Below are 14,904 nucleotides of genomic sequence, written 5' to 3'. Positions count from 1 at the left end.
AGATTGAATCCTGCAGTGAAAGCACAGCACTGGAACGCATAGTTTGTATGTAAAAGGAGGATCAGCTTTTCAGATATGAGGGATCTCACCCATGCTAGGCTAGCAGTAGAAATGGGAAGTAGATTTGGATGCATAATTATTGATCCAGACTCCAGAGTGCTCGATTATACACCGTAACTAAGTTCTCAAATCTCAACTATCTTAATCCCCTTCTTGCAACCCACTAACCTGATTCAGATTACCCAGCCTTGATGCATGGAAACTGAAGAGGGTGTACTTCCTCTTTTCTTGTGGCCAAACTCCTTGGATTCTGTTCTGTCAAAGGTTGAAAGAAGGATGTGCCTAACGCCAAAGATTGTCTATTTTAAGTGGGCAAAGCAAGTGAATTAGTTTCTGGGAGGGCTTTGCACCCAGTGGACAGAGTAACATCACACAATAACAATGAACAAATAAGAAATGTAAGAGAGAAGCAACCATAAATCAATGCCAAGGCCCCCTAAAATAGGAAATTTCTGTCGGTGCCCTATTTTTTCTCCACCCCTCATGAGGGGAATACGAGGGAAAGTAAACAACTGTCATAAACCATGGGGCAATGGCAATAGTAGGATACAAGATGTGCGGTGAAGAAAAACAGGGAGAAGGTCGATCATACAATCTATCCAGGGCGTCATAGATATGCAGAACCAGGCTATCCCCAAGAATTTTGCATTAAAGATGCTTTACCAATATCACAAGTACAAAAGAAAAGAATTAATGTTATTACAGAGCTAATAATGTACAATACCCCAATTTGGGAGACGACCCAATTGCCTGTACACAATGAAGATATCATTAACACCTAATGAGGCTGCATTCACAATTTTAACCTATTCTGAACAAATGGAGAATGAATAATCTGTCAACCTACATGATCTGAAACATCCTTTCATCCCAACGCATCTGCCTGCCTCCTAAGAATGTGACACAGCACCATATCACTGAACATGGGTTCTCTTTGCGAGCGACCCAAAAACACCTCCACTATGTCCCAATATCCCTGTAAACTATGGTAAGATGAGAGCTACAAAATTGGCGAGCACATTAGGGAAGCTTGGCCCACCCCTACTCAATCCAAGATATTTAGTTCAATACAGGATATCTTGTACAAGGTCACGTTTGGCAGAAGTTGAAGTTTGCAAACCCACTCGGGTGGAGAGCTCGCCTTCGTTGCTGATTTCCCAATTTACCCAGAAACAAAAACTATGCAAAACCTGGCGGATATCCTCACTTGGCGAGCCAACCATAAGAATCAAATGACTTGGCAAAGATTACATATTCCTTGAAGCCTGGGGGAGGACTAACCCAGTCAATCATCTTCCACCTTTCTATTGGAAAAGCATGATACCAGGTATGCTCAGTCTACCCAAGTTTTTGTTCCCTATGGCAGCTATTGGCGCAATAAGCAGACTATAAAGTCAGTGTCATCCCTTGGAGAGTCCATCTTTTCCTTCCTCGGATCCTCCCAACGTGTCTTCACCTCGTTAACCAGAAGTCAGCAAGATCTCTTACTTCCCACTTAACTTTTTCCCCCAATCAGCTGAATTCAACTTACCACAGTTGAGAATGATATTCCTGTCCTGATTGTTTATGGCTTTCTGCATAAGAGAACATCCACGGAGCTGATACCCTTTAAATCTGTTCAGCTCCGTGGCCAAGCTTCATAAGATCAAAAATTAATTAAATACCCTCTGTATTCTCAAAGCTGCAGAGATCTCCAAACACCATTAATTTTATGATTATGAATCTCTCTCGCCCACCATTCCCACAAGACTTTCCTTCTTTTGGGAGCCATAATGCCAAGAGTCTCGAGATTTCTCCCCTGATTGATCTTAATCATCCAAGGAATTATCTGTAGGCAGCTCTACTTCTTTCTATCCCCCATTCCTAGATAATGATGATACATTCAACTTCACCTCGTCTTCCGATGGAGTGCTAGACCTGGATTCTGGCGGCATGTCCAAGTACCTCTGTCTTAGCCCAACTGATCTCAAACCCCTCATGTTAGACAAAGCCTTACCTGGCAATGGAGTGTGAGGAGATCCTTTTGGAATCAGGAAATCTTTGGGGAGAGATTCCATGTCCACATAACAATTCCTTGCCTTGGCATCATTTATTAATGCAGCCCAGTCATCAGTCTGCATCAGAGCATTGGCATTGCCCATTACCTGTCATGAAAACATAAACTCTAGTAAGTTGTCATCACCAATCGCTGCATGTGTGTGTGTGTGTGTGTGTGTGTATCTAATGGCAAGGGAACAGGTGGAACAATGAAAGATGCCCATACCCATAGCGCTCTTCTTGCACGAGTGAGAGCAACATTCATTCGGCGAATATCAGCCACAAAGCCCACGCCATGATTCGAGGCCCGAACACAGGACATGATTATGACATCACGTTCTTGGCCTTGAAATGCATCTACTGTGTTGATATAAAGGTCCTTACCATCTTCTGAATTCAGAACCACCTCAAATTCACGTTGAAGGCATTTCAACTGCAGTTTGTACGGTGTTATTATGCCAACAGAGATCTTTCCTCCAACCAATGATTTGAAAGTCTTTTGAAGATGCTCATAAATCCGGAGGCAAAACTGTGCTTCATGAATGTTCTGATAAGAGACAGATCCACTTCTATGGGACTCCCTTCCATGTGTGATATCATAAAACACATAAGGTCTCAATAAATGATCCTTATAGTAAGACTCATCAGGTAGTTTAGATACACTTTCACTATCAGTCAAACGCCCTTGGTAGAAGTACCTTGAAGGAAAATCCCTGATTTGCGGATGCATTCTATACTGCACAGATAATAACATTGTGGGGCAACCTCCTTGCTGGAACCTTTCAAAGAGGCTTCTACTATATAACAAGGTCCCAGCTGCCTTGCTGATAACTGTTGCAGGGAGCTGTTGTGGATCGCCAACAAGAACACAACGAGCTGCACCAAGAGATAGAGGAGGAAGAATTGCGACTTCACTAGCCTGGGCTGCCTCATCAATAACAACCATATCAAAACCATGAGAAAGACGAGAAAACAATTTGCGTCCACTACTTGAGACTGTTGTGAAAACAATCTCAGCTTCATTGGCAAAACTCGCTTCCAGATTAGCACGAGCTTCTTCCAAATTGAAGTTGCTACCGGCACGAAATCTTGTTTCTAATATGAGAAGGCGGGACAACTCCACCAGAATTTTATCCCTTCCCTCCACAACTGCTGCAAGGTTTTGCAACAATGTATCCCGATTGTGGTCCCGAGCTACAAGAACATCAGGGTCAACTCCAACAGATCCCTGAGATCGGCCTGCTGCTGCTGCAACATTTAATTCTCTCTGAAGACAAGCAATCTGGCGTGAATATTCAGCTTCACGGACTTTTAACTGCTGCATCCATCCAAGAATTTCTTCACGACCCTTAACTAACAGTTGTTCAGTTCTTCGCTCAACAGAAACAGCCTGTGCAGCACGAGTTTGTGAATCAACACCAACTCGGGCCACATCAGGCCGATAGACTTTCATCTCACCATCAATGAATCCACGGTCAAGAACACGTGCAAGCAACTCATCAGTGGCTGCATTTGAAGGAGCACACACAAGCATTCTAGGTTTCGGGCAGAGTTTTGGAAGTGTGCGGAAGAGGTTCTGATCCATACTTTGAAGAACTTCATCAATTGATCCTGTTGACACACTCTCAGAATTGCTCTCATTAGCTTGCTTATAGCTTTCAGGAGCAACTTTCTTAAGCAGAGCAGTGTAATAGTGCTGGTACTGAACAAGATGGATAACATTTAGCATTCCCCACACAGTGTGTGTTTTCCCTGTTCCTGGGGGCCCTTGAACCAGAGTGAAAGGCCATGGATCTTGCCTCTTACTCATGCCACTTGTACCAGCAGCTGTATGCATCGCAGCCCATTGAATGGCAGCCAACTGGGGCCCATTGAATGTCCTGTGTAGGTGGTCAACAAAGTTCTGAGTGAAACATTCAGGCATTGCAGGGGGCTGCTCTTCATATTTTGGGAAATGTTCAGGACTAGGCTTAAGGATTGCAGTTTGCATCTGCAGAAAACAATAAAAATGTTTTATAAGCATTGCTCATATAAGATACTGTGAAAACAAACAGCATTACAAAGCTTTGCCTTAAAAGCTAGGGAATCCAACTATCACCTGCATGTTGAGACGACGAAACGCATGCAGAGCAATATATTCACGTTGGGTAGTCGCCAGAGAACCAAGGACAGTCAAATACCAGATTCCCTTGGGGTGAAATTTCTTTAAAATGTGATCATCATTGCTGAAAAATGACAAAATAAAATAAAATAAAATAAAAATAAAAAATTAAATTAAATTAAAATTAAAATTATTGGAAAGTACTGACTGGTCAAGCATATATAGAATTACAGAGAAAAAAAATTGATTAATGCAAAATTGTAAATAACGAAAACAAAACCAACCAGGGCAAACCCAGAGGGTTCAAATCCAACCTGTTAGGATCAAATGTATCACCAACATAAAAATGGAGGATGGCACCAGGAGGATCACGAGTATCGATAGGAAAATATCGCCTAACAGTACCAGCTACACGGCCAGTAACTCCAATCTCGACATCACCCTCAACTGCTGCAGGCTGGCTCCTCTTAAATCTCACTGCTTGATAGAAAATTAAGTTGACAATCAACTGTAAACTATAATACCATGTAGGGAGCAAATATAAACAAACAGAAAATCAGCACTCGTATCAAACCTGTTCCAGGCTTCGGAGATGAAAGAACTGCCACATCACCCTCCTTAAATGTCCACTTGCATTCATGCATAGGAAGAACTATTACATCGTACCATCCTAAAATTCCAAAAATGAATTCATAAAGCTTAAAACTAAAACAAAGGCCACGGACAATGTCAATCATCAGAAACTCACAAGTATAATAATTACATAGGATAAGCAACTACAAATATGAAGCTTAACAAAAAATTATAAACAAACACAAACCAAACACAACAATGATGCATCAAAAACTGTAGCAAACATAGGAGAAATTCAAGGAAGTTCAATGACAACAACTAAACCTCTATCGTTCCTCTTTTATTTCATACTTTGTTTTTAGGTGTGGGTTCGGAAAACACTTGACATAACACATTGAGAGAAATGGTCAACTAACCAATATGAATTCAATTGAAAAAATCTCCAAAAATCCATCCTACAGCTAAAAGGGGAAAACTGGATTTGAAACTGCTTCAATGGGTTCTCCAATTGCAAGAAAAAAGAAATTCAATCGCTAAATGGCTAGCCCAGTCAACAGATAAACAAATCAAGTCTGCAACAGATTATATCCAAAGCACTACATAAAAAAGAATGTGAAAGCTAAATACCTCTTTCTCTTCTTTCAACATTCTTTATTCGCACCATTATATGTGCATCTCTGGAAACAGTTTCTGTAAGTTCCTCCCAAGTACCATACAGCTGTGCCCGGCATTCCTCAAAAAGCAAAGGCTCAAAAACTCTGACATACTCTTCCATGGATTCAAACCGTCCAGGAACACATTGGAGTTCTGTCTCCTCTGATGGAGGGGATAAGAAAAGATTACTGTTATATGAAGATAGGGAAGCATCAATTTAACATACTCTCAAAATAAAAAATAAAAACTAGGATAGGAAAAGAAAGTGGCAGACAATCCAGTTAATACTTTATTAGGGAGTAGAAACTAGAAAACCTCAGAATAAATAAACATAGTTACCTTGATGTAGTTAAAAGGGTCAATCGAGCCAATTAGACCTCGGAGTACTTTAGTTTCACCCATGGTTGGGTTCTACGGGTCTTCGGCTTGTTATTTTTGGGTTTAATCAATGTAATAGGCCTCTTTTATAAGCCCAAAAGTTGGAATTTAAGGGGTACACAGGATTAAAAACATGGATCAGATTGTGCTGAGTCCCATGTGCTATCAAGTAGTAAAGTTAGTTTGATCTAGAAGAGCCCTTTTAGGTCAAGCGCTTAAGTTAGTTTAGGAAGGTTAAGAGTCATTAGTGGAGTCAAATTAGGAGATTATATCTCTATTTTTATAAATAGCAACGTAAGCAACCAAACCCACCCCCTACCGCCCATGATTTGATTATGGAATGAAATCTGGATTTTTTGTTTCAGAAAATTTGGTGGAATCTCTCCTCTCCCTCACCCCATGATATTCTCGTCTATCTATTCCTCTTCTTTTTCTCCCTATTATCCTCCCTCTCCCATCTAGCTGACGGCCTATTTCCCCCTTTCTTTGTTGCTGCCATAGGCTTTGAAATAGTGCTATTCTGTTGCTGGTTTTCTCTGTAACAGCAGATTCATCTCTACTTGATGCATCACTCACTTATGCCCACTACCAGCAGAAACTGCCATTCGTTCTGCATTATTCCTAAACTTTGGAAATTGTTATGTCACAATATATGCCTTTTTCTATGAATACATTGCACTGTCGGTTAAAATGTATTCAACACTAATCCAAACTCAAGTAATGATTCCCATATGCCTCCCCCAAAAAATAAAAGAACCCCAACTACTGAAAAGGGAAAAAGGAAATGAAAAATAAAACAAGAGATATTATGGAATATCTTCTTATGGTGAATTGGTTAAGCAACAACGACAAACTCAGCATTATCCGAACTTAATGGGATCCACTACATGTATCCTTGCCCTCCAATCGGCTTTATTCGAGGTCATACTTGGGAAAATGTCTAAACTATGCATGTCTTTCCTCACTACTTCTCCTATGGTCATTTTAGGCCTACCCTTAGCTCTATTAGTTCCTTCAATCTAAATCAGATCACTCCTCCTTACTGGTGCATCCCTAGGCCTCCATTGAACATGGTCATACCACAAACAACTTCTCGGAGCTTATTATGGATTGGGGCAACCCCCAAATCAGCCTTAATATGTTCATTTCTTACTTTATCCCTCCTAGTTTCACAGCACATCCATCTCAACATCCTCATCTATATCTCTAAACTAACATGGTACAGCCTAAAATCACATGAAATAAGAAATCAAAACCCAAAGGGGATTAACAAAACTGGTAGTCCACCATGCCTAGTGTTGCTAGTAGAAAACCGATCTCCCTCATCAGCTGGTGACCTAGATACAAATAGTCAAGAACAAACAAAAGATATAGCCAGAGATGGACTGCGATGGGAACTCTCCGATGCCTAAGTCAATGCACTAAGCAACAGAAATAAGGATTCATGGGAGAGGCAATAATCAAAGAAGAGGAGAATGGATTAGATCTCTTTACCTAGGTGTTATTTACCTAGAAGCAAGGGATGTTCTTTTCACGTTGGATTTGATCATTAACTGAATACTGTCTTTATTGGTGAGTGGGTGAGCATGGAGAGTCCTTGGTTTGCGGTTATGTATGGAATAATATCCTAACAACTTGATAATGACTTTAGGCCTTAGCGTATGTTTAGGCTAATAAACTGACACGTGGCTCTTAGCCATTCGTATAGTGATTCTAGATACATCAGATGCCCCCTACTCCTTTGAATTTGAATAGAATCGAAGGAGTGAAATGATGTTCTTTGAATTGTTGAGCTTTCACAAAGGAATCAAACACTGAGTTGGTGAGCTATCAAGTTGTCGAACTAGCAGGCTGTGAGCTTTAACCGGGTATGTCTTATCATTTGTGTCACTTCATTCTAACTCTGTATAGCAACGCGGATCTCTTTAAGTGGGATTTTCACTCAAATTTCAAATCATCCATTAATGAGATGGTTTGGATGAATGCCACGTGGATGTTCAGCCCGAGTTTTAATCATTGTGCGAATGGGATCGTCGATCTCTCGTCATGGGAAGTAGAGGGAGTTGTCTTGAGAGCCAAAAGGCCACCCACGAGAAGATGCCACCTCGTTTCTCGCCTTGGTTTCTACTTGGTCAAACGGTGGGCCGATGGATCAGATCAATCTCCACCCTTGAGAGAATCAAATCATTTCACTCCTTTGATTCTATTTAGACTCAAAGAAATGGAGGGCATTTGATATACATAGAATCACCTCACGAATGACTGAGGGCCACATGTTAGAGAGTCAACAGACACGCACTAAGGCCTAACATCACTATCAGGTTGTTAGGATAGATTCCTTGCGTAAGCGGAAACGAAACTCTCCATGCTCACACACACAAGTAAAGACATAGCATCTAGTTAAGGACCAATTCCAACGTGGAAAGAACATCCCTCACTTCCTATAAATAGGTGAATGACACCACAAGTAAAGGGTCCGATCCATTCTCCTCTTCTCCGATATCGCCTCTCCCATGGATCCTTATTTATGTTGCTTAGAGCACTGATTTAGGCATTGGAAAGTCCCCCCCCCCACAGGAGTCTATTTTCGACCATCTCTCGCCTGTTTTTGACTCTCTATGTCCGGATCACTGACTAAGAGGAAGATCGGTTTTCTAAGCGGCAACACCTAGTAAGATAATGGCATACTTAGATGGCACCAATAAACACAAGCAGGCAGGACTGTAGGCCCTAAGATCCATATTCCAATCAAATTTAGTGCAACAGGTTACAACCTGGCAAAAGTAAAGCCCTCTCTTTAGTCTTTCTAACCTAAAAGTCTAAAAAGTGACCTTTGAACTGAAGAGTCAAGCATATGGTATGCCTACAATCTTATAGGGAAAATGCTTCTCTCACATACTAAAAACCATGTCAATACAACCCTAAATATCTGGCACATGGTAGCTTAGTTGGTGGCCAAGATTTGAATGCATGTAAATATATCGTCGTCTATTCATTCAGCCTAGTAGGATTCTGCATTTAAGTGCATCTCTATATAATTCAAAAGGTAGACATTCTTTGTATGAGAATATACACGTAAAATTTTCACAGAACCTTCACAAAAGATCTCCTCTCAACATAGACCACTAATTAGCGCCCAAGGAAGTCCAAAGCTTTCACAAAATCCTCAAACCCCAATCTGATATGCCAGATAAATATCATCAGTTGTTATCAGAATTACTAAAAGTGCATCTCGTTATAATTCCAAAGTAAGACAATCTTTTTAAGAGCATATACACAACAAAATTAAAAGGCTTTCACAAAAGATCCCCTCCTCTCAACATAGAGCACTAACACACACCTAAGAAACATCCCTAGATTCCAAAAAATCCTTTAGCTGCACAATCCTTATCTGACATGCAAGACCAATTCTTGGGGCTTGGATTTACCATTATTATTATCGGGATAATAATACTAATAATACTAATAATAATAATAACAATAACAGAAATAATAATAATAACAATAACAAAAAAAAATAATAATAATAATAATAATAATAATAATCATAATCATAATCATAATCATAATAACAACAACAACAACATTAGCATTTTTAATTAATTATTAATATCATTTTTATTATTATTACCATTTATTATCACATGAAATATGAAAAATATCTATGATGGATAAATAACTAATTATTTTTGTGATTAAAAGCACTAGAGGATCCCCTAGAATTGGGGAGCTACCAAGCGTTGCAGCAAGAGGTACCCTCTGCCATGAATGGGGCCTCGAGCAAACCTTACTACATTTTTGAGAATTCAAAATTCAATAAAATATAAATTCCACATCATTTCCACATTTACATAGGTTATACATAGCTTTGGACACGGTCAAAGTCATTTACCAAGGATTATGAAGCAGAAGAGTCATTTCTGAGTCAATTCACACAATATTAGGTTGCATTATAGTATACTGGTTGCTTTCCAATTTTGGATGACAACCACTATGGTATATAATTAAACTTTATGTGTTGACAACAAAATTCCACATGACAATGCCACGTAGAGTTGAGCACCAGAGTAACCTGCCTACAATTGAGAGAACTAAAAGAACTAAGAATTGGCTTGAATCACCCACGGAAAATGACATTTTTCCTTCATTTACCAACTTTCAGCAGGACAATGGAACACCAATGTGCACATTTAACCAATTAACAAGGAAAAAGTGGATATAAATGAAATACGACCAAAAGATCAGAAATAACAGAAAGTAAGTGGTCAAGATAAGTGATAGGAAAATCTTAGCTAAGGATTTCAAACCTGGATGATGCCAAAACTTTTCATTGGTCACCTCCCGCAGAAGACGTTCCACAGATGTATCCTGATACTGTGTGTTATTTGCATTTTGTTTCTTAGAAGAAAGATGTTTCTTGTTCCCCAACTTTGAGTCCATGGAATTTTGATTGGGAACACCCTGTTTCCTGGCTGAAACAAGTGGACTCTTTAATTGCCTTGAATCTGACGGCTGCTTCCATGAACTTTGTCTCAAAATTGATGGTGGATATACCTCGGCAGGGATTTCAACGCCAGTGTTTAGCCTCCTAGGTCTTGCTTGAGATCCTTGATTTATATCACCATTAGATTCACATTTCTGGTCACCAATGTCCATCGGAGTGCCTCCTTCATTACATGTTACATCTCCTTGCTTTTGATCCTTGGCAGTCCTTTCACTACTGCGCTCAGCTGGGGCAGCAACATTACGAATTTCCTTAACTGTACGGGTAGTTACAGCGGACGAAAAAGTTGGCCGCCTCGGGGTTGAAGTTTTAATGGGGCCAGCTTGTTTGACATCCTCCAAATTAAGAAACATTGTCTGCCTGCTACGTTTTTTCCCCAGCATTGCTTCCTTGTGTTGGTCAACCTTGTGCCTCTTCCCAGGATTACTCCCAGACTTAAGCACGTGACTTGCTTCAATTCCTTTAACTTCTTTTTTATTCACAACTAATGAAGATGCCTCCTGTCCATCCACGATGACATCCCCTTTAGCATTTCCCTCTAAATGCTGGCTATTATTACCCGTCCGTCCAGACAACTCCAGATCCAATCCTGAGAAAGCATGACTATAGTTCTCATCCTTGGTTATATTTGTGATTTTGTCCTTGGTACCTTCAGGTAAACGTGAATCACTACAGATACTCTCACAAGCCTTGTTAGTAGCAAAAAGATCAGTTCTCTCAGTCATTTCCAGTGTCTCTGCATTTTCACCATCAATGTTAGTTGATTGCTTATGCTTGTCATTGTCGGAATTGATTCCAAAGGCACCAGCCGAACCCTCCGCATCAGACCACTCTCCTTCCTCTCTTTCCACAACTTCAGCACGTGCAGAGCTTGCAGCCAGTGGCAGTGTTGTTTTATTTTCCTCACCATATGTAGTGGAAGCATTCCCGGAATTCAAATCATCAACCTTCTTCTGTTTAACAAAAGGTTGGAAGCCCGAAACGGAGGATGCATGTGAGAAACCATGGTTATTCAGTATTCTCTGAGCACTTTCTGATGAAGAAAACAAATCAGTGGCATGAGAATTCAAAGATGGAAGTGCCTTCTGATGCTGGAAGCAGATGACACCATCAGTTTCCTCATCCACTTCAGCAGGGGGCTCATTAAGATCAAAGAAAGGCCTTCCTCGACACCCCATCTCATATGTAAATGCATACAAACTAAAGTATACTTCCAAACAGCACTATGTATTGTTTTATGTGGTTTTCTTTTACACAGAGAAGCACATGGCATGCCAACAATGCAACTGAAGATATATGACTCTTTAGAACCATGAAACCCTCAAACAACTTCTGAAAGTGTGATGGTTCCTGCACATCATATTCAGAACGGCTACATAAATAAGGTTAGGGGTAGTCATGGGAAAACTGAGAAGAAAAAAATATAACAAGTGGTGGAAATAAAGCGTACCTCCACAAATCCATGAACCAACCAAACATCCATATTAAGTTAACCACAGTAAAGTCATTTCCTTTCTTATCTCCTGGATTACAATTTAAAGGGCCTGGGGCTTCAAGCTGCATGAATCATTAATTGTTGAAAACAATCAGCGGATCTCAAATCACAAATCCTATGTCCCAACCAACAATCATATGCACACAAGGGAGCAACAATGCAATTTTTTCTAAAGAGTATAAATAAGCATTGAGCAGACAGGTGTATGAATCATACATTAAACGAAGCAAATAAACACAATCCATCAATTTCCATGATTTACATATTACTGTAGATACTTAAGTATGTGTACCAGCTAAGAAGAAGCTAGTTCAGTTTAAAAGAACAACTGCAAACATAATTTTCGAATATAATCAGCAGATAAGCTTCAAGAATGATGATACAAGAAAGAAAAGAAAAAAAAGGCAAATTATTACATCATGGGAGAAAAACATTTCATCCATTGCACAAGCAGAATAAATATAATAAAATTAGCGACAGAAAAATGTAAACAGACACATTCAAGGGAAATTTTCAAACAAAATATCAAAAGTCATATGAAAGTACATATATGGAAGCTTCATTTAAAAAAAAATATGTTCAGACAAGGAACTCGGGCATAATTTTAGGCACATAAATGTAAACAGGACAAGTTTGGATAACCTCTCCATCCCTTATCCCCGTATTCTCCAACGGACAGTCATGGCCTCAGAGTCAAAGGCACAATAGATCGAACCAATTCATAGAGGAAATTTGAAATACCAGCAATAAGCATAATGCAAATTTTATACAAAAGCTATGGAAATAAATCTAACAAACACTTGATGCAAAGTAGTGCTATATATACTCCCAAGCCAAAGACAAAAAACAGAATCAGTCCAGAAGTTCACAAGCATGAACAATCTCATCGATTAAATCACCAAATAATTAGACAGAAATCACATTTAGATACTTCTAACTGCTATAAGTTGCCCTAAACAAAGTATTTACATTCAGAAAGAAGAGGGGGGGATCTAAAATCGAGATCAAAAAGTCGCAAAACGAAAACAAATTAACCACCATCGAACCCAATAGGGTAAAAAACGTGAGGGGAACGGCTGGCATCACCTGCCCACTTCTAAATCAACTCAGAACCTACCGCTACTCAGAAGCGAAACGAAAAGAGTATCATTTCAACTAACAAAAAGAACAACACCCAATCAGGCATCAGGGATCGAAACAAAAACCCTCAAAGAAACATATTCTAAGCATCTCCTAGCAAAATATTCTAAGCACTTCTTGGCAAACTATCCTAAGGGACACTCAGCATTTTTCATTAGGGTTTCATGACTCCAAGCTCAAGGAAAACTACCCAAGTCACACGTTAATCCATATTCCAGCGGAAGACCCTTCAAATCAAACAAGAAATTCTCTCTGTAAATCATAATCCGATCTCTTTGAATCCTCAAATAATACAGAGTCATGGATTCAATCCGTTCTGATTGCAAAGGCAACGGTTAACAGATGAATAACGAACAACAAACCCCAGAAAGGAGAAGGCGAATTGGTATCAGTATCTCGATCTGTTCCTCCTCTACACATATCTAAGTTCTCCTCCGCTACCCATATTTAAGTTCTCTTCAAATCACAGAAAATAATCCAAAAATAGAGTAAAAATAAGCATTGGGTTCTGAGACAAATAAACGGAATCTTACCTCTCGTTAGCTCCGAAACAAAGTTATTGAGAGAGGTGGGAATAGAGTAGAGAAAGCGAGCGAGGAAGAGAGCATAATAGCGCCAGCCAAGACTCGAGAGAGAGGAGAGAATGAATATATGAGGAGAGGGAGGTTGTGGTGATGGGTTTATATAGGAAATATCGAGGCTACCTCGCCGGACAAATATTTCTCCGGTCACCGTTAAACCTTTCCCGGCTGAACAGATAGTGGTTTTGTAATTTTTGTTTTTTATCCTTTTAAGGAAATAAATAAGGGTTCATCCTATTAAAAACCCTTCATTTTATACCTATTTACAAGAAATGCCATCGTTGATTCTAATGTGGAAAAATCAGTAGAGAGGTATGTGGATAATGAATGTGGATTTGTACTATTGTCTCTTTATAGGTTAAGTTCTTTTCTTCTAATAATATGTAGGCCAAAAGATATGTGAGTCCACATCCACATCCACATCCATATTCACATCTTCTACAACGACCAGTGAGGTGTGATTAGTATCAAATGACTGAGAACATCTGGGCACGAGTCTTAAAGGGCTCTTAGCCACCCAATGCTCACTGCACCGATGCATCGGTACCTAGTTGTGTAGTCTCTGCATTAGTGTAGGGGCCAATGAGAATACACACAAATGTATCAATAAGGATGGAGTTTTATCATTTTACAAGGGGCAAAGGGTCCACTAGACCAGGTAGCATTCTTTTTTCCCTAAGTATCAATTAGGAAAATTTTATTAAAAACTACATAGTTAGGTGCCACTAATACTATTTTTCTCATCCAGCCTAACTTACTGCTTCTCTTGGATGTATATCTACACAAATTTCCCTTAAATTCCAATCCAACTATTCAAAGGCGAGATATAATCTTTTCATTTTGTTTATAAACAATGATAATGATGAAGATGTGTTTTTGTGTATATAATACATACATACATACATACATATGCTAAGACTCTATTGTCTATGATGGTTAAGGGTGTCAATCGATTGGTTGTGTCCAATTGCAGTAGGGTTGAATCAATTTCAATCTGATATTGGGCAAACCAAACCAATAAGAAAGTTTTTTGTGTTCTTATCAGTTTGTAATCAAAACTACTATCGGGTTTGGTTTGGCTTGATTTTGGGTTTATGAAAAACTCCTGGTTTTTGGTTTCCTATCGAGTTCTATTGGTCTGGACTTGATTTTTTAGTTTTGATCTGATGATCGGTCCAGTTTGGTTTTGATTTTTTACTATTTCCATAGAACCCTAACTTGAAACCAAACCGATAAAGATTTGGTTCAATTCAATTTAGGGTAAACATATCAGTTTCCATCCATTCAACCAGTTTGGGTTGAACTTTGACACCTTTACTAATGATCTCAAATAACATGAGATTGAATGGCTTCATATGAGCCTTCTGGGACATTGTCATGT

The 14,904-nt window shown here is 39.4% G+C and overlaps 1 protein-coding gene across 1 annotated transcript; it reads right to left on the bottom strand.

The window, feature by feature from the left end:
• Positions 1 to 676: 676 nt before the first annotated feature.
• Positions 677 to 13,611, bottom strand: LOC122073529 (helicase sen1-like). Its single transcript, XM_042638122.1, has 9 exons — positions 13,476 to 13,611; positions 11,758 to 11,864; positions 10,111 to 11,657; positions 5,399 to 5,587; positions 4,773 to 4,868; positions 4,513 to 4,675; positions 4,196 to 4,322; positions 2,324 to 4,087; positions 677 to 2,204 (listed from the first exon to the last, which is right to left on the bottom strand). Exons 3-9 carry the CDS (start codon positions 11,483 to 11,485, stop codon positions 1,911 to 1,913), a joined length of 4,008 nt encoding a protein of 1,335 aa, XP_042494056.1. The 5' UTR covers positions 11,486 to 11,657; positions 11,758 to 11,864; positions 13,476 to 13,611; the 3' UTR covers positions 677 to 1,910.
• Positions 13,612 to 14,904: the final 1,293 nt, after the last annotated feature.

The sequence above is a fragment of the Macadamia integrifolia genome, chromosome 3 (genome assembly GCF_013358625.1).
Source record: "Macadamia integrifolia cultivar HAES 741 chromosome 3, SCU_Mint_v3, whole genome shotgun sequence".
NCBI classification, from domain to species: domain Eukaryota; kingdom Viridiplantae; phylum Streptophyta; class Magnoliopsida; order Proteales; family Proteaceae; genus Macadamia; species Macadamia integrifolia.
The sequence above is the reverse complement of the archived record's forward strand: the minus strand, read 5'-3'. Positions and strand labels throughout refer to the sequence as shown.